Source organism: Scyliorhinus torazame, chromosome 9 (assembly GCF_047496885.1).
Source record: "Scyliorhinus torazame isolate Kashiwa2021f chromosome 9, sScyTor2.1, whole genome shotgun sequence".
In the NCBI taxonomy this organism is placed as follows: Eukaryota; Metazoa; Chordata; class Chondrichthyes; order Carcharhiniformes; family Scyliorhinidae; genus Scyliorhinus; species Scyliorhinus torazame.
The window spans coordinates 214,006,727-214,026,746 of NC_092715.1; the positions used below are offsets into that span (position 1 = coordinate 214,006,727).

The following is a 20,020-nucleotide window of genomic DNA, read 5'->3' on the forward strand; positions in this document are numbered from 1 at the left end:
CGTGCGTTGACTTGGAACTTACTTGGTCTGGTGTAGCTGCTAGGCTGGTCTCGCCTCACTGACAGCCAAGGCCAAGAGAGCGATCCTCTCTTGGGGAATCCTTTTTATATTCGAAAGGGCTTCGCGTGCTTTTGGGCAGGCCTTGAACTTGGCCCCAATTAATTGGGCCGTTTCCCAATCGTTCTTATCTTATTTTCCTCCAATAGAGGGGTGGGTTCCCTGGTTGCTGGGCGTGTCCTAGGTGGCCGTTGGTTTGCTTTGTTTTAGTCTCCTCTGGCGCCGGTATGTCTGGCTTAGCATTGTTTACCTAAATGTTGCCTTTTGTTCCCGGGGATGGCTCATTAGTATGTAGATGGCTTAGCAGTACCGGTCCTGTCTGAGAGCTAAGGCTCTAATCAACAGGCAGACCTTTCACCTGCTTGCTTTTTCGGTATTGTCCAATTTTCCCTGCATTCTTTGCAAGTGTCCATTTTGTAATCGGGACGTGGCCATCCCAGATGGCTACAAAGGGAAAGGGCTTTAAGATAAAGCTTTGCAGCTGAGCCGACTAAGGCTCTCTTTGCATCCTAGTATGTGCTTTTAGCAGATGAGAGCAGGATCAATAGTATGTTATGTGGTCCAGCCAGATGTGCCAGTGAATGACAAAACCAATTGCGGAATTCTCCAGTCGCCAAAATCGCGTTTGTCGATCGGCTGGAGAATCCCCCTTTGCGCCGAAATCGGGGGCGCTGCCGCTTTTGCAATGTTCTGCCCCTTCAATCGGCGTACTTGGGGCAGTTCTTGGCAGGCCGGGTCCACGTGCGGCTGCGCCATGTTGCACGCGCGGCCGCTGCAAGCCATCGCCTTGCACATGCACGCCCATGGACCCGGCCATTCTTCGGCCTTATCCGCAGTAAAGCTGGAGGCTTTACGCTGCGTGCCTGCTAACCCCCCATCAGACGGAGGATCGGCGTAACTTTTGCACCATTTTTTCAGGCGTAAAACACCACTGTTCCCACGCCGGCGTCAGCACTTAGTCTTCAATTTGGAGGATCCAGCCCCATATCAAGTCTGCGTCCTTAGGACCTGAGGGAGTGGAGGTGAGGGCATACTGGGAGTTTGGTCAGGGTGAGAGTGAATAATGGCTTTAATGGTGACCAGAGTATCAAAGATGAAGGAGTTTTGTGGTAGCTGCAAAAGTGGCGATGAAAAGTTAAGACAGTAATTTTGGAAGTATAGTAAGTGAATTGGAGAATCCAGGGGTGGAAAAGCAAGGGGTATATGGATGGAGAGTGATACAAGAGATCAGAGATGGTCTTATCTAGAATTGATCTGTTGGGAGGAACGAAACCACCCGAGATGGCAAAGTCAAGTGGGGTGGCTGTGAATGAGTTTACATGGAGGGAGAGATTAAGGGAGAATAAGAGGGCAGTTAACTCTGATGGGAGAGAGCATGGTAGTATTCAGCAAAGATAAGTTGCTCAGTGCAGACACTGAGGAAGGAAAGTGATACTTTGGTGGGCAGTAGAGAATGAAGATTTTAATGCGAGCAAAATGAGATGTTCAAAAAGAGAAATTACAGGAGGGACAGTGGTGTTGTGATTTGGTGATCAGGGCCACACTGCCGCTATGATAATCTGTGCGGGACGAGTGGTGGTAGTTATAGTGGGTGGGGAGGCTTCATTTTGGGGAAGGTCATCACAGCATGTTTTTTATGCATCAATAAAAGTACTAGACAAGCAGGGCATGTTACTCCAAAACTAAAAATCAATAAAACTTTACAAGAGTAACTGGTTGAAAGTTATTTTATTTCCTCATTCGATAAGTTTTCAGTTCACAGTGTTTGGTTTCACCAAAGTGAAAATCTAGGTAGAAGACTCCTTAGGCAACCTGATGACTATGTGAAGTGAAAGAAATTAACGATCCTATATGGTTTGCTGTACAGAAATAAAAATAAAATCATGTTTAAAATGTATGTGCCTCATCAGGGACACTTGGATTATGTAATTTGGGGACAGAATTTCAATTTGCTGCCACAGGAATAGACTGCCAATGTGGACTGGTTGGCTTATTACTGTTCTCACTGAAGTTGCACTTCATGAATTTGGTTTCATTATAAGAGAAATTTAGGTTGTTTAACAATGCCAATTTTTTACCCAGTTGGGCAAATTTGAAAATATCCACAAATACTATTTGAATCCAAGGATGGACAATTAGGCAAAAAAGATGAGAAAATTATTTTCATCTGTATAGTGCCTTACATGACTTCAGGTGGTCCCAAAGCTTTGCAGCCAATGTGCTCTTTTGATGTGTACTCACTGTTGTAATGTAGGAAACGCAGCAACCAATTTATGCACAGCAAGCTCCCACAAACAGCAATAGTATAATGACCAGATAATTAATCTAAAAGTGGTGGTTGGTTGAGGGATAAATATTGGCCAGGACACCAGGTAGAACTTCCCTGAAATGTCATGGGATCTTTTACATCCATCCAAGATGACAGATGAGGACCTCAGTTTAATGTCTCATCGGAAAGACAGCATCTCCGACAGTGTAGCATTGCCTCAGTACTACACTGCAGAATCAGCCTAGATTTTGCACTCCATTCTGTGGAGTAGGTCTTCAACCCGAGATGCAAACATGCTACCAATGAACTACAGGCGACACGTCAAAGAAATAAAGATTTGCATTTATATTGTGCCTTTCAAAACCTCAGGGTCCCAGACCTCTTCACAACCAAAAGAGGGAATTATATGCGCTTGTGGTAGACTCCAAATCAGTGCTCTAAACATACAAATCACAATACTATATTTTAAACAAAATGTTTAAAAAAATAAGTGAAGCTAAGACCTGTCATTTAGATTGCTACGTTATTTACAAAGAACTAAAAAAAACCCTGCAGGTATCAAGATGTACAAATAACGCTGATCTCAAGTGTGAAAATTACTGACCAACACAGACTCAAATGTGGTTTGTAGTTATAAGAAAATAAGATATTAAACAATTAGCATGCTAAATTACAAATAAACTGGCCTACTGAAACATGCCGTACACAATCTTTTTGCAGATTCAAAAAAAAAAATCCCAAGTGATCTGTGATCCGAATGAAAGTTCAGAAATTACATGAGTAATTCAGTTAGTTTTACTTTAAGCTACTTATGGTTAAGGGGCACAAGTATAAATCATGACCTGCAGTAGCCGAACAAGGCAGAGATTATATTGTTAGCTTGGCCAAAACACCATGCACAAGCATATAAAATGGACAAAAATAATTTGAACACAAAAATGTCAGTGCATTCGTTACCTTTTTAAAATCTGCATAATTGAAATTTTACAAGAGTAGGGTTGAAATAATTGAGTTTTGAAAATGTTCTACTTTGTTATACTAAAAAGCTTGAAATTACAAGATGGGGATTTATTTCTCATGGGAATGCTTGATCCAGATGGAGTGAGTAATTCAGCCATGGAGCCACAGTCTATTCCTCCAGCAGTCCATGGCAGATATGCTGAACCCCTTTCTGACACTTGCTATACATCTTTGGTGCAGGACAACATGGAACCTTGTTCAATTTTAAATAGCAGGTAACAAAACTTAATTCTAGCAGTGAAAGAAGAACTTGTACAAAAAGATGATATGCATCATGCTCATGGGACTGGACTGTCTTGACTGCACCATAACACAGTATGCGGACAATCATTTGTAAACACCGATTTTATTCCGCTATTAAGGCAGTCTGCATTGGGTGACGTGCAGGAGATTACAGAGACATTTACACCACAATAAAGCAGAACAATTTAGCAAATAAGTGAGTGCTTCTCCATTTGTGTGGTAGTTGGTTCAAGGGGCTGAAGCATCCACAGCATGAGCTCAGTTCTCTTCAGGTCTGAAGTAGTATCTCACAGGAGGACCTGGCAGGTCTTCATCACCATCAGATTCAGGTGCAAATGACACAGTCAAATCAATATATTTCCTCTCTGTTGCTGGTTTCACTAACTTATGCATACTGTAGAGGAAAAATAAATACAAGAATATAAACTTCAAATGGTTTAAGTTTAATCAAAGATTGGATACTACCATTCCCGCTCAGCCAAAAGTGACCCTTTGCAGCTGGATTATCAAGTGCTCTACAAGTGCATCCTGTAAATTGTTAATGGCTGAGTGATAAAGGTTGGACAGGACACTGGGAAAACACCTCGCGCCTTCTCGGAATTGTACCATGGGAATTTTTATGCCCACCTGAGGGGGCAGACGGGACGTCGGCTAAACTCATCCAAAAAGCGGCATCTTCAACTTTGCAGAACTTTGTTCCGGAGTGCAGAACTTACAGTTGGCTGACACGGTTTCCACTTCCGTAAAACAAATGAGCAAAAAATCATACCTTGCTGAGTGCAGAAGAAGAAACCCTAGGACATTCTGTTCCAATGGAAATAAAACTGAATTTCCATTAGATGTAAGCAAGCAGCTTGTACTAAACTGTCACCTCCCATTAATCTCTCAGAGCCAGTGATGGCACAATCAAATCCATTTTTTCATGTAATCAAACCAATCTATTTTACTCTCAATAGTTTTGGGAAGAAAACTAGATATGGGAAAGGGTGATTTCCCATTGTTTTACAATGATAAATATTTCCATTTGGATCAGATGAAGCTCACTCTCTTTGAATACTGTACTCCCCAGGTCACAAATAATCAGTTTGGGTAAATTTCCCAGTAATACATCTAAATATTGTGCTTCAACACCAAAATCAGAATAATATCCCAGCTACAGAGATCATTTCCATTTTCCCATCTCATTCCACACCAGTGAGATTGTTCATTTATGCTGATTTTGCTGCTGTTGTGTGCAAAAACTGTCCGAGATAGTTTCATACCAAACCCACATGAGGAAAATTTCACCCCATCACTCTGTCCAGATTACAACACAGGTTATGGATGTGGTCAGCTTTGACAAAGAGTCAGGGTGGCACAGTGGTTAGCACTGCTGACCACGGTGCTGAGGACCCGGGTTCGATCCCGGCTCTGGGTCACTGTCCGTGTGGAATTTGCACATTCTCCCCGTGTCTGCGTGGGCTTGACTTCCACAACCCAAAGATGTGCAGGGTAGGTGGATTGGCCACGCTAAATTGCTCCCTATTCAAAAAATAATAATTGGGACTCTAAATTAAAAAAAGACTTTGTCAAGGAGTCATCCAGACGCGAAATGTTAGCTCCGTTCTCTCAACACAGATGCTGTCAGACCCGCTGAGATAGTCCACCATTTTCTGATTTGTTTCAGATTCCAGCATACGCAGTAATTTGCTTTTATCATGGATGTGGTAGCTGGCTTCAGCTATAATACGGAGGTTCTGCGGACCTCCAGGCTCTCCAGTGGTCTGTGATCTGGCGGCCACGATGTGACCACGCTCCAAGAAGGCTTGCTCTGATTGGCCAATTTGATTTCTTAGATCGCTGTTGCCGAATTAAAAAGTTTGCAGCCAACAGCGAAGATCATGAAGAAGAGAGGCGGTGTGGTGGTACCTTGCAGCGGGTGGACCAACCATGGAGCGAATGGTCCAGCCTCAGATTGTGTGGGCATCGGAGCAAGTGTTTGATAGGTGTGAAAGGGAGAGGGATGAGTGTATAAGAGAGAGAATGAGAGAGAGAGTGGGGTGAGTGTGTGAGCGAGAGGAGATAGAGAGAGAGGGGAGTGAGAGAGAAAGAGGAGTGTGAGAGAGAGAGAGAGAGAGAGAAGAAAGAGACAGAGATAGATAGAGGCAAGTGTGTGAGAGAGAGGGACGAGAGAGAGAGAGGGGCGAGTGTGAGAGAGAAAGTGGGGGGGGTGAGTGAGAGAGAGAGAGGGGCGAGTGTGTGAGAGGGGGATGAGTATTTACATGTGCGAGAGAGGGGCAAGTAGATGTGTGGGAATGAGAGAGGCGGCTTGTGCATGTGAGAGAGAGGGCATGTGTGTGTGTGTGTGAGGCAGAATGAGAGAAAGGGGCGAATGGGCATGTGTGCAAGAGCGAGAAATGGGCAAGTGATTGTGTGTGACAGAGAGGGGTGCGAGTGTGAGAGAGGGATGAGTGTGCGCAGGTGAGAGAGACGGGCGTGTGTGTGAGAGGGGGAAAGTGTGTGTGTGAGAGAGAGCAAGGGGCGAGTGTGTGTGTGAGGGGGTGAGTGTCTGTGTGTGTGAGAGAGGGGTGAATGTGTGCAAGAGAGGGGCGAGTGTGTATGAGAGAGAGGGGGATGAATATGTGTGTGAGAGAGGGGCGTGTGTGTGTGTGTGAGAGAGGAGCAAGTATGTGTGTGAGAGTGAGGGGCGAGTGTTTATATGTGAGACGGGCGAGTGTGTGTGTGTGTGTGTGTGAGAGAGAGGACTGAGCGTGTGAGAGAGAGGGCAAATGTTTGTGAAAGGTGCGAGTGTGTGTATGAGAGAGAGGCGAGTGTGTGTGTGTCTGGGTGTGTGTGAGAGAGAGCGGCAAGTGTGTGCGAGAGAGAAGGGCGAGTGTGTGTGAGGGAGAGAGAGAGAAAAGTGTGTGTGGGGGAAATGCGTGTCTGAGGGAGAGAGATGTGCATGTGTCCAATATGAGAAACAACTTTCCAGATCACTTCTCCCATGAATAATGGCAAACGGTAAGACTTGATTTTTTTTTTTAAAAACAAGAGAACTTTTTAATTATTACCAGGTAGCTGGCTAATGTATTTAGTGACTGTGTGCCACTCCCTAATATATGCATAGATAGTTAGTAAAGACTTTTTTTGCATTTGATTTCTGTGTTTGCACCTATTTTGTGGCAAGAAAACAGTGTCAACATTATGAGAATGTAGGGCAGCACGGTGGCGCAGTGGTAGCACTGCAGTCTCGCGGTGCCGAGGTCCCAGGTTCGATTCCAGCTCTGGGTCACTGTCCGTGTGGATTTTGCACATTCTTCCCGTGTTTGCGTGGGTCTCGCCCCCACAACTCAAAGATGTGCAGGGTAGGTGAATTGTACATGCTAAATTGCCCCTTAATTGGAAAAAATGAATTGGGTGCTCTAAATTTATTTAAAAAAAACATGAGAATGTTTGGGGTTCCCCGATGCTTTTGGGAGGTCACTAGGAGTTGCGCAGCTCAAAAGATTTGGGAAACCCTGGGCGGGATTCTCCATTCCCACGCCGAAGTGGCCGCTCCGTCGTCGAGTTCACGACGGCCCGGAACGGCCCCGGTCCCGACCAATTCAGGCCCTGACAATGGGCCAGGATCGGGGCCGCGTAATCTACACGCGCCAGGCCTTGTCGCCCGCGTAAAAGCGGCGCCGCATAGATGATGCGGCCGGCGCCGCATAACGGACGTCATTCGCGCATGCGCGGGTTGGCCGGCGCCAACCCGCGCATGCGTGGTTGCCGTCCTCTCTAAATCCGCCCCGCAAGAAGATGGGGGTCGGATCTTGCGGGGCCGCGGAAGGAAGGAGGTCCTCCTTCAGAGAGGACGGCCCGACGATCGGTGGGCACTGATCGCGGGCCACCCCACATTCCAGGTGAAACCCGGTGCAGGACCCCCCCCTCGCCCCCCCACAGGCCGCCCCCCCCACGACTGCAGCGACCAGGTGTGGACGGCGCCGGGGGGAACCCGCCGTTTTGGCCTGGCCGCTTAGCCCATCCAATCCTCAGAATAGCGGGGGTGCCGGAGAATCGCCATTTTCGGTGTCTCTGGCGATTCTCCGGCCTGCGAAACTCGACCTGGCCGTTCCCGCCGCTTGGGAGAATCGCGGGAGGGCGTTGGACCGGCGTCCCCGGAAATTTTGACGGCTCAGGCGATTCTCCCAACCGGCGTGGGAGTGGAGAATCGCGCCCCCTGGTTTAATATATTCCGGTATGTATTCAATAACTAATGAATTCGTCGCAAGGGGGTGGTGGCGTAGGGTGACAATGGGGAAAAACCTGTACAAACTGTAGAATTATGAGATGGGAGCATATTCCCCAGATTGTCCATCTTTTGTAACTGAATAAGTTTGGAATAAATCACATTTTAAAAAAAATTACCATATTCATTCTTTTACTGATCAACTCTCCCTTGCTATTTGCAATTTACTTACGTTAGTTTTAGTCGCTTCACATGTCCTGGCATGACTGGTACATACAACATCTTCACTCCATGAACCACCATAGTGGGTTCAATGCTGTATCTTTCCTGCAATGAAAGATAGTAGGTTCCATTACATTGTAAGCAAGCCGGGGCGGCACGGTGGTGCAGTGGTTAGCACTGCAGCCTCACCGTGCTGAGGGTCACTGGCCGTATGGAGATTTTCCCCGTGTCTGCATGGGTCTCACCCCCACAACCTGCACAAAGATATGCTGGGTAGGTGAATTGACCACGCTAAATTGCCCCTTAATTGGAAAAAAAGAATTGGGTTTTAAAAATTTATTTGAAAAAAGCAAGGCTGAAATCAATAATTAAACCCTTTGCTCCCAGCATTTCACCCAAATTTGATTTGGTGTTAGCTGTGGCTCAGTGACAGCAATCTTGCCTTTGAGCTGGAAGTATATGGACTCCAGTCCAACTTCAGAGACTTGAGGACATTATTTACGCTGACACTTCAGTGCATTACTGAGTGAGAGATGTTTAATGAGAACAGATGGGGCCTCAGTTTAAGATGGGTATGAAAGTTCCCAAGGCATTCTTCGAAGTGGAACATGGTAGTCCTCCCTAGTGCTTTGGCCAATATTTACCCCTCAACCAAAACCTAAAAGAGATGATTTCCATTATTTAAAAGTAAAATACTGTAGCTGCCGAAGAGCTGAAATAAAAACAGAAAATGTTGGAAATATTCAGCATGTCAGGCAGCATCTATGGAGAGAGAAACAAGGTTACATTTCAGGTCTGCAACCTCCACTGGAAAAAGTTAGAAAATTTTAAAAGTTTGATAAAGTGTCACGTAGGATCATTTGGAACTTGAAAGGGTTAATTGACCAGAACCTCAAAATTCTGAACATAAAAAGGGAAGTTGCGACAAAAAAATGTGGGAGTTTGTAGAAAATAGCATGGCTCTTTTAATGGGTCTGATCTTATAGTCCTTACAGAGGCGTGGTTACAAGGAGATCAAAACTGGGAATGAAAGTGTGTGACTTTTTGTAAGGACAGGCAGGAAGGAGAGGGTGGTGGGGTAACTGTTAGTGCAGGATGAAATAAGTACAATAACAAGAAATGATCTTCGATTGGAAGATGTAGAATCCATACAGGTGGAGGTAAGAAATAAGAAAGGGAAAAAACACTGGTGGGATAGCAATAGGCCCCCTAACAGTAGCTATACAGTAGGACAGAAAATAACTCAGAAGATAATGAGGGCATGCAAAAAAAGGCAGTGAATTAATCATGGGTGATTTTAATCTTCATGTAGATTGGAAAAATAAAATTGGCAGAGGTAGTCATGAGGAAGAATTCAGAGTGCACTCGGGACAGTTTCTCAGAACATTATATTATGGATCCAACCAGGGATCAAGTAACGTTTAATAAGTAAGGTTTAATAAACAATCTCAGAATAAAAGATACCTGAGGAAACTGAGACCATAACATGGTAAAATTTAGCATTTTGTTTGAGAGTGAGAAATCTGGGTTGGAAGCAATGGTGCTAAATTTAAATAAATGTAGTTACAAAGGAATGAGGGCAGTGTTGACTTGAGTGGACTGGGAAAGGAGTTTAGCAGGAAAGACGGTTGATAAGGGCAGCACGGTGGTGCAGTGGTTAGCACTGCAGTCTCACGGCGCCGAGGTCCCAGGTTCGATCCCGGCTCTGGGTCACTATCCGTGTGGAGTTTGCACATTCTCCCGATGTTTGCGTGGGTTTTTCCCCCACAACACAAAGATGTGCAGGGTAGGGCGATTGAACACGCTAAATTGTCCCTGAATTGGAAAAAATGAATTGGGTACTCTAAATTTACACAAAAAAAAAGGAAAGACGGTTGATCAACAATGGCAGACGTTGATGAAAATTGTTCATGACTCACAACAAAGTTATATCCCAGTGAGGAAGGAAGATTCTCAGAAGGAGATAAATTAACCATCGTTAACTAAGTTAAGGATAGTATTAAATTAAAAGAAGGAACATATAATTTGGCAAAGATTACTGGATTGGATTGGATTTGTTTACGGTCACGTGTACCGGGATTCAGTGAAAAGTATTGTTCTGCGTGCAGCTCAGACAGATCATTTCGTACATCAAAAGAAAATACATAATAGAGAAAACATAAAATATACAATGTAAAGCAAGTGGTAAGCTAGAGGATTGGGAAAGTTTTTAAAAATAAAAACCAACAAAATAATAAGGATGGAGAACATAAACTATGAGGGTAAACTATCAAGTAATATAAAAACGACAGCAAGAGCTTCTTTAAATATATATATAAAGGAAAAGATAGGCCAAAGTGAACATAGTTCCCTTAGAGAATGAGACTGGGGAAATAATAATGGGGAACCACAAAATGGCAGAGGAGTTAAACAAATGCTTTGAGTCAGTCTTTACAGTGGAAGACACTAATAACATTCAAAAATACAAGATCATCAAGGGGAAAAGGGGTGGAGGAAATAAATACAGTAACAATCACTATAGAAAATGTACTAGGGAAACTAATGGGGCTAAACGCCAATAAGTCCCCTGGACCTGATGGGTTGCATTACAGGATATTAAAGGAAGTAGCTACAGAGATAGTGGATGCACTGGTAGTAATAGTCCAAGGATCCTTAAATTCTGGAAAAGTCCCAGAGGATTGGAAAACTGCCAATGTAACACCCTTATTCAAAAAGGAAGACCCCCCCCGCCCCCGATCATTGGGAAAATGTTAAGAGTCTATTATAAAGGATGTAATAGTAGAGTATTTAGAAATACATAATATAATCAAGCAGAGTCAGCATGACTTCATGAAGAGGAAATCATGCCCAACACATATATTAGAATTCTTTGATATGGTAATAAGCAGGATAGATAATGCAAAATACATGGATTTCCGAAAAGTGTTCAATAAGGTACCACACAAAAGGCAGTTTAATAAGATAAGAGCCCATGGTATTGGGGGTTGTATATTAGCATAGATAGTGGATTGGCTAACTGATTGAAGACAGAGTTGGGATAAGAGGAGTATTTTAAGGATGACAACTTGTAACTCGTGGAGGGATCTGTGCTGGGGCCACAATTATTTAAAATATATATGAATGACTTGGACGAAGGAAGTGAATGCACTATTGTCAAGACTTCGAGTGACACAAAAATAAGTGGAAAGGCAATTGGTGAGGATGATACAAAGAGCCTGGAGAGAGATGCAGACCAGTTAGGTTGGGAAGTTCAGAGTGTGCAAAAACTTGGCAGATGGAATATAATGTCAGGAAATGTAAAGTTATGCACTTTGGTAGGACGAATAAAGGGATTGAATATTATTTAAATGGAGAAAGACTGCAGAAAACTGCAGCACAGAGGGATTTGGGAGTCCTTATGCATAAATCACAAAAAGCTGGCATGCAAGTTCAGCCTTTATTTCAAAGGGAATGGAGTATACAAATAGGGAAGTCTTGCTAAAACCATACAAGGCATGTTAGATCACACCTGGAATACTGTGAACAGTTTTGCTCCCCTTATCTAAGGAAAGATTGGAGGCAGTCCAGAGAAGGTTCACTAGGTTGATCCTGGGTATGGAGGAATTTTCTTATGAGGTTAAGTAGGTTGGGCCTGTACTTGTTGAGGAGTTTAGAAGAATGAGCGGCGACATTTTTGAGACATATAGGATTTTCCGGGGGCTTGACAGGATAGATGCTGAGAAGCTGTTTCCCCTTGTGGGAGAGTCTAGGACCAGAGGGCATAATCTCAAGAGTAAGGGGGTCACCCATTTAAGTCAGAGATGAAGAGGAATTCTTCTCTCAGAGGGTAGTGAATCTGTGACATTCGCAGAGGGATGTAGAGTCTGGGTCATATAATTATGTTCTAAGTGGAGATAGACAGATTTTTAATCGGCAGGGTAATCAAGGGTTATGGGGATAAGACAGGAAAGTGGAATTGAGGATTATATCAGATTAGTCATGGTCTCGTTGAATGGTAGAGCAGACTTGATGGGCCGAATGGCCCGCTTCTGCTCCTACATTTTATGATCTTATGAAGGATTAATTTGAATGAAGGCTTTCTTGGAGTGGAGAAAGTAAAATTTTAAAAGGCAGATTGCAGGTGCATAACACCATTAAATGGACAAATAAGTTTCTGTGATTTGTGTATGAGGGACAAACATAAAAAGAATATGGTGACGACAATGAATCAAATAAACTGATTATCAGGCTACAGCTGGAGGAACACTGATAACACTGGAACAATAGAACTGTAATGATAACAGTGATGAAAATACTTACTTTTGATCAACATGATGTTTGAAAAATGAGGTAACCCATCACCATATTTGAGATTCTTCAAATCTAGCTAAACTATAACAGACGTCCGTTCTGGGTTATAAGACTTTTGTTTGTCCAATATGAAGTGCACACTCTCAGCACAGGGAAACAAGTCCCAAAATCGAAGGCACTAGTTGGCAAAGTCACGGTCAAGAAGTCACAAGTGAACACAGGATACTACTGGTGCTTAACCAGCTAATCAGTTTGCAGTCAGAATGTTGGTAAGCGTCTGATGCTTGACCAGCTAGGACCATTCTACATCCTGGAAAAGCAGCTTGCAGGATGTTCGGGAGCCAATTGGGAAGAATCCCAGTCCTGAGTGATTCGTCTACCTCTTCAGGTTCCAATACTCTTCCAAATCATGGTCTTCCACAACGTTTTAACAGTCTTTGCTGTCTCATGTTTGAGACACAACAAGAAGTTATGATGACTATTTAGGCCTCAGCTGGAGTAGTATGTTCAATTCTGGGCACCACACCTTTGATATCAAGGCTTTAGAGCAGGTGCAGAGGAAAATTACAGGAATATCAGCACTGAGAGACTTTAGTTATGTGGAGAAACTGGAGAAGATCTCCTTTGGGTAGATAACTGTTCAAAATGTATGAGCTGTTTTGATACAGTAAACAAAGAGAAACTGTTTCCACTGGCAGTCGGGTGTGAAACAAAGAATATTGATTTAAAATATAGGAGAACCAGAGGCAAGGAGGAGAATTTATTTTTAGCACAGTGAGTTACGATGATCTGGATTGCACCGCCTGAAGGAATGATGGAAGCAGATTCAATACTACCTTTAAAAGGGAATGCATATATACTTGAAAAGGAAATACAAGCTGGGTAGTGGGAGAAGAGCATTGAAGTGGGGCTAATTGGAAAGCTGTTTCAAGAAGCTGGAACAGACACTGTGTGCCAAATGATTGCCTTTGCTATACATTCTATTCTTCCGAGTGAATACTTTGTAAACTGTTTAGTTGTAATGTGCATTACTGCAGAGAACATTTCACAAGCCATCAAGACTGTGCTTAACAACTGCCATGATCGAGATAACGGATGTGAGTGGTGTCAAGTCCAAGTGAACTGGGCCACATTTATCAAAAGGACCTCATATAGAGTAGATCCGGCCTATGGAGAAACACTATGACTTTTGCATTTCTCTGAAGTTAAAAGTGTTTTACATTACACAAGCAATTGTATAAACGTGCCTTTAAACTCTGCTTGAAACCTGATCATTTAGAAGCTCACTGCCATCAAATAAGACATTAAAAAACATTTTAGATAAAATTGTTTCTTACTTGTACAGCATTTATGAAATTTAAAAGCGTGAAATCCTCTCTTCCAAAAATGGTCCATCTATCCCAGATTGTAAATGATATCTCATTCCTATTCCAAAATAAAAAGTCAGGTTTTAGGACAATATTATTTCGGCGGGAGCAGAGTGCAGGGGCCTGTCGGGAGGTGAGTTTTTGATTTAAAAACACTTACCTTACAGGAGCAGTCCTCAGAATTTCGGCGGGAGCAGAGTGCAGGGGCCTGTCGGGAGGTGAGTTTTTGATTTAAAAACACTTACCTGGTCCCGATTCGGTTCTTCTTTTCAGTTTTATTTTTTATTTTTTTAATATAAGGCGGGAACCGGAAGTTCGCCCCGCGGACTTCTGGGAAGGTTCCCCCCCCCCCCCAACCAATAAATTCTGGTGGAGAGGAAACCCGAGACACTACACGTGTAGTGTCTCCCACCCGCCCTCCTCCTCTAACCTAATAATAAGACCCATTGGTGTGAGGTAAGTGCCATATTATATTATTATTTTTAAAAATTTATTTATTAACTAGAACTTGGTTGGAAGTTAGAGGGATGGCAGGGAAGGTAGTGCAATGTTCCTCCTGCAGGATGTTTGAGGTGAGGGATGCCGTTAGTGTCCCTGCTGATTTTACCTGCAGGAAGCGCTGCCATCTCCAGCTCCTCCAAGACCGAGTTAGGGAACTGGAGCTGGAGTTGGGTGAACTTCAGATCATTCGGGAGGCAGAGGGGGTCATAGATAGCAGCTTCAGGGAATTAGTTACACCAAAGATTGGAGATAGATGGATAACTGCAAGAGGGACTGGGAAGAAGCAGTCAGTGCAGGGATCCCCTGTGGTCATTCCCCTGAATAACAAGTATACCGCTTTGGATACTTGTGGGGGGGATGACTTACCAGGGGTAAGCCATGGGGTACGGGCCTCTGGCACGGAGTCTGTCCCTGTTGCTCAGAAGGGAAGGGGGGAGAGGAGCAGAGCATTAGTAATTGGGGACTCAATAGTCAGGGGCACAGATAGAAGATTTTGTGGGAGCGAGAGAGACTCAAGTTTGGTATGTTGCCTCCCAGGTGCAAGGGTACGTGATGTCTCGGATCGTGTTTTCCGGGTCTTTAAGGGGGAGGGGGAGCAGCCCCAAGTCGTGGTCCACATTGGCACTAACGACATAGGTAGGAAAGGGGACAAGGATGTCAGGCAGGCTTTCAGGGAGCTAGGATGGAAGCTCAGAACGAGAACAAACAGAGTTGTTATCTCTGGGTTGTTGCCCGTGCCACGTGATAATGAGATGAGGAATAGGGAGAGAGAGCAATTAAACACGTGGCTACAGGGATGGTGCAGGCGGGAGGGATTCAGATTTCTGGATAACTGGGGCTCTTTCTGGGGAAGGTGGGACCTCTACAGACAGGATGGTCTACATCTGAACCTGAGGGGCACAAATATCCTAACGGGAGATTTGTTAGTGCTCTTTGGGGGGCTTTAAACTAATGCAGCAGGGGCATGGGAACTTGGATTGTAGTTTTAGGGTACGGGAGATTGAGAGTATAGAGGTCAGGAGCACAGATTTGACTTCGCAGGAGGGGGCCAGTGTTCAGGTAGGTGGTTTGAAGTGTGTCTACTTCAATGCCAGGAGAAGACGAAATAAGGTAGGGGAACTGGCAGCATGGGTTGGTACCTGGGACTTCGATGTTGTGGCCATTTCGGAGACATGGATAGAGCAGGGACAGGAATGGTTGTTGCAGGTTCCGGGGTTTAGGTGTTTTAGTAAGCTCAGAGAAGGAGGCAAAAGAGGGGGAGGTGTGGCGCTGCTAGTCAAGAACAGTATTACGGTGGTAGTGTGGGCTGAGGTTAGAAACAGGAAAGGAGAGGTCACCCTGTTGGGAGTTTTCTATAAGCCTCCTAATAGTTCTAGGGATGTAAAGGAAAGGATGGCGAAGATGATTCTGGATAAGTGCGAAAGTAACAGGGTAATTATTATGGGAGACTTTAACTTTCCAAATATTGACTGGAAAAGATATAGTTTGAGTACATTAGATGGGTCGTTTTTTGTACAATGTGTGCAGGAGGGTTTCCTGACACAATATGTTGACAGGCCAACAAGAGGCGAGGCCACATTGGATTTGGTTTTGGGTAATGAACCAGGCCAGGTGTTAGATTTGGAGGTAGGTGAGCACTTTGGGGACAGTGACCACAATTCGGTGACGTTTACGTTAGTGATGGAAAGGGATAAGTATACCCCGCAGGGCAAGAGTTATAGCTGGGGGAAGGGCAATTATGATGCCATTAGACATGACTTGGGAGGGGTAGGTTGGAGAAGTAGGCTGCAAGTGTTGGGCACACTGGATATGTGGAGCTTGTTCAAGGAACAGCTACTGCGTGTTCTTGATAAGTACGTACCGGTCAGGCAGGGAGGAAGGCGTCGAGCGAGGGAACCGTGGTTTACCAAAGAAGTGGAATCTCTTGTTAAGAGGAAGAAGGAGGCCTATGTGAAGATGAGGTGTGAAGTTTCAGTTGGGGCGCTTGATAGTTACAAGGTAGCGAGGAAGGATCTAAAGAGAGAGCTAAGACAAGCAAGGAGGGGACATGAGAAGTATTTGGCAGGTAGGATCAAGGAAAACCCAAAAGCTTTCTATAGGTATGTCAGGAATAAAAGAATGACTAGGGTAAGAGTAGGGCCAGTCAAGGACAAGGATGGTAAGTTGTGTGTGGAGTCTGAAGAGATAGGCGAGATACTAAATGAATATTTTTCGTCAGTATTCTCTCAGGAAAGAGAGAATGTTGTGGAGGAGACTGCTGAGACCCAGGCTATTAGAATAGATGGCATTGAGGTACGTAGGGAAGAGGTGTTGGCAATTCTGGACAGGCTGAAAATAGATAAGTCCCCGGGGCCTGATGGGATTTATCCTAGGATTCTCTGGGAAGCCAGGGAAGAGATTGCTGAGCCTTTGGCTTTGATTTTTATGTCATCATTGGCTACAGAAATAGTGCCAGAGGACTGGAGGATAGCAAATGTGGTCCCTTTGTTCAAGAAGGGGAGTAGAGACAACCCCGGCAACTATAGACCGGTGAGCCTCACGTCTGTTGTGGGTAAAGTCTTGGAGGGGATTATAAGAGACAAGATTTATAATCATCTAGATAGGAATAATATGATTAGGGATAGTCAGCATGGCTTTGTGAAGGGTAGGTCATGCCTCACAAACCTTATCGAGTTCTTTGAGAAGGTGATTGAACAGGTAGACGAGGGTAGAGCAGTTGATGTGGTGTATATGGATTTCAGTAAAGCGTTTGATAAGGTTCCCCACGGTAGGCTATTGCAGAAAATACGGAGGCTGGGGATTGAAGGTGATTTAGAGATGTGGATCAGAAATTGGCTAGCTGAAAGAAGACAGAGGGTGGTGGTTGATGGGAAATGTTCAGAATGGAGTTCAGTTACAAGTGGCATACCACAAGGATCTGTTCTGGGGCCGTTGCTGTTTGTCATTTTTATAAATGACCTAGAGGTGGGCGCAGAAGGGTGGGTGAGTAAATTTGCAGACGACACTAAAGTCGGCGGTATTGTCGACAGTGCGGAAGGATGTTGCAGGTTACAGAGGGACATAGATAAGCTGCAGAGCTGGGCTGAGAGGTGGCAAATGGAGTTTAATGTAGAGAAGTGTGAGGTGATTCACTTTGGAAGGAATAACAGGAATGCGGAATATTTGGCTAATGGTAAAATTCTTGGAAGTGCGGATGAGCAGAGGGATCTCGGTGTCCATGTACATAGATCCCTGAAAGTTGCCACCCAGGTTGATAGGGTTGTGAAGAAGGCCTATGGTGTGTTGGCCTTTATTGGTAGAGGGATTGAGTTCCGGAGTCATGAGGTCATGTTGCAGCTGTACAAAACTCTGGTACGGCCGCATTTGGAGTATTGCGTACAGTTCTGGTCACCTCATTATAGGAAGGACGTGGAAGCTTTGGAAAGGGTGCAGAGGCGATTTACCAGGATGTTGCATGGTATGGAGGGAAAATCTTATGAGGAAAGGCTGATGGACTTGAGGTTGTTTTCGTTAGAGAGAAGAAGGTTAAGAGGAGACTTAATAGAGGCATACAAAATGATCAGAGGGTTAGATAGGGTGGACAGTGAGAGCCTTCTCCCGTGGATGGAAATGGCTAGCACGAGGGGACATAGCTTTAAACAGAGGGGTAATAGATATAGGACAGAGGTCAGAGGTAGGTTCTTTACGCAAAGAGTGGTGAGGCCGTGGAATGCCCTACCTGCAACAGTAGTGAACTCGCCAACATTGAGGGCATTTAAAAGTTTATTGGATAAGCATATGGATGATAATGGCATAGTGTAGGTTAGATGGCTTTTGTTTTTTGTCTTCCCATGTCGGTGCAACATCGTGGGCCGAAGGGCCTGTACTGCGCTGTATCGTTCTATGTTCTATTAAACTAGCTGCATTTGGAAATGTCCATTTGCTTACAGCAATACGCTTTGCAACGTTGGTATACGGAGATGGAGGAAGCATATAGATCAGTCAGGTTCAGTGACATATTGGAAGTGTGTGAACTGAAGAGATCCTGTAAGATGCAGCTTCCTCTAACTGCATCTTGATCTAGCTCGGAGTTTAGCGATGGAAAAGGACTAGTGGTAGGTATTGCACACAAAGACAAATTCTATAGAAAGTTGTGATAACGTGGCCCCTTTAAGGGGTGAATTCTCGCAGCCCACTTGATCGGCTCAGGGCCTATCTTGCAGGCGGTGGGGCGTCCCCGAACCCCAGCCAGTGTGGACCCGGGAGACAGAGCGTGAAGAGCTGTTTAGTGACTCTGTACAGTTTACTTATATATATCATCAACAAATCCATGTTCAGTTGTATTGGAAGTCTCCCTAGGATTGCCTCGAGCCACCACAAGAGCAAAATTGGGCAGGGTGTAAAACGAGGGCCCAATTCACTACCACCCAATTTGCACCTTGAAGTTCAACTTTAACCTATAACTTGACAATCTTAACTATCCATAAATGTCCCATGATATAAAATAAATGTTCAGTAACTCAGGGGGTTGATTCCATACCCACCAATCAAATAACTTAAAGCAGGTAAGAGAAGCTGGACCCCAGACATCACCCTCAATCTATCCCTATCCTTCATATAACTAACTTACTCCTGCAAGAAATGGGTTAGTCTAGGATGTGGCCTTATTCTTTTGGAAGCTGACAGCATTTCTGCACCAGCTGATGAGCATGGATTTGATGCAGCTGACCAGATATAGTTGAATAACACATGCAGAAATGATCATCGTACCACATCCACAGTGATATCAACCCTTTGTTCCTTTGGATGTTTTTAATATGTTAAAGGCACTCTACAAATGCAAGTAGTTGCTTCTGCTATTTTTAATTAATGATTATTTTTTAAAAAATAAACATTTTATGGAGGTATTTTTGGTTTACAACAGCGACAAAATAAACAATATACATAAGTCTATAAACATTGTGCAAAAAAGCCTGCTTCCTCTCTTACACGTCCCACCGTTATTAACCCCCTACTCTAAACTAAACTAACTGACGATTTCTGCTGACGATTAATTTTCTGCAAAGAAAATTTGTTTGGTGTAATCTTCTACACCAAAGAACCTGCTCATCCGGGCCACTGTCATGTGAGCCCGGTAAACAACCTTGAACTGTATCAGGCTGAGCCTGGCGCATGTTGTGGACGCATTGACTCTACTCAACGCATCCGCCCAGAGACCATCCTCTATCTCTCCTCCAACTCCTCTTCCCATTTGCGCTTCAGCTCCTCAGTCTGCGTGTCCTCTGACCCCATGTGCTCCTTCTAGATGTCGGAGACCTTCCCTTCTCCCACCCCCACTCTGGAAGCTATCCTATCCTGAATCCCCCTTGGTGGTAGGAATGGGATGGTTGAGATCTGTCTACGTAAGAAGTCCCGCACCTGCAGGTACCTAGATTTGTCTCCCCTCGCCAATCCAAATTTCTCCTCCAGCTCCCTCAAGCTAGGAAAGCTCCCGTCTATAAACATATCCCCCATCCTCTCAATTCCTGCCCTCTCCGAAACCCCCCGTCCATCCTTCCCGGGGCAAACCGGTGGTTATTGCAGATTGGGGACCAGACCGATGCTCCCTCCGCTCCCACATGCTTCCTCCATTGCCCCCAGACTCTCAGGGCTGCCACCACCACGGGGCTGGTGGAGTACCGTGCCGGTGGGAACAGCAGAGGCTCCGTTATTACCGTCCCCAAGCTGGTGCCTTTACAAGAAACCGCCTCCATATGCTCCCATGCCGACCCTCCCCCCACCACTTCCTGATCCTGGCTATATTCGCCGCCCAATAATAGTTACTGAAGTTTGGCAGTGCCAGCTCGCCCTCTCCCCGGCTCC

General features: G+C 44.7%; 1 protein-coding gene across 3 annotated transcripts in view; it reads right to left on the reverse strand.

Annotated features, from left to right (window-relative positions):
• Positions 1-1,766: 1,766 nt before the first annotated feature.
• Positions 1,767-20,020, reverse strand: part of uba6 (ubiquitin like modifier activating enzyme 6) — a 294,389-nt gene continuing 276,135 nt past the window's right edge. For all 3 annotated transcript variants that reach the window (XM_072517066.1, XM_072517065.1, XM_072517064.1), the window contains 3 exons: positions 13,649-13,736; positions 8,032-8,126; positions 1,767-3,983 (listed from right to left, as the gene is read on the reverse strand). In XM_072517066.1, coding sequence (XP_072373167.1) covers positions 3,848-3,983; positions 8,032-8,126; positions 13,649-13,736 — 319 coding nt within the window. In that variant the 3' untranslated portion in view covers positions 1,767-3,847. The remainder of the gene's footprint in view (positions 3,984-8,031; positions 8,127-13,648; positions 13,737-20,020) is intronic.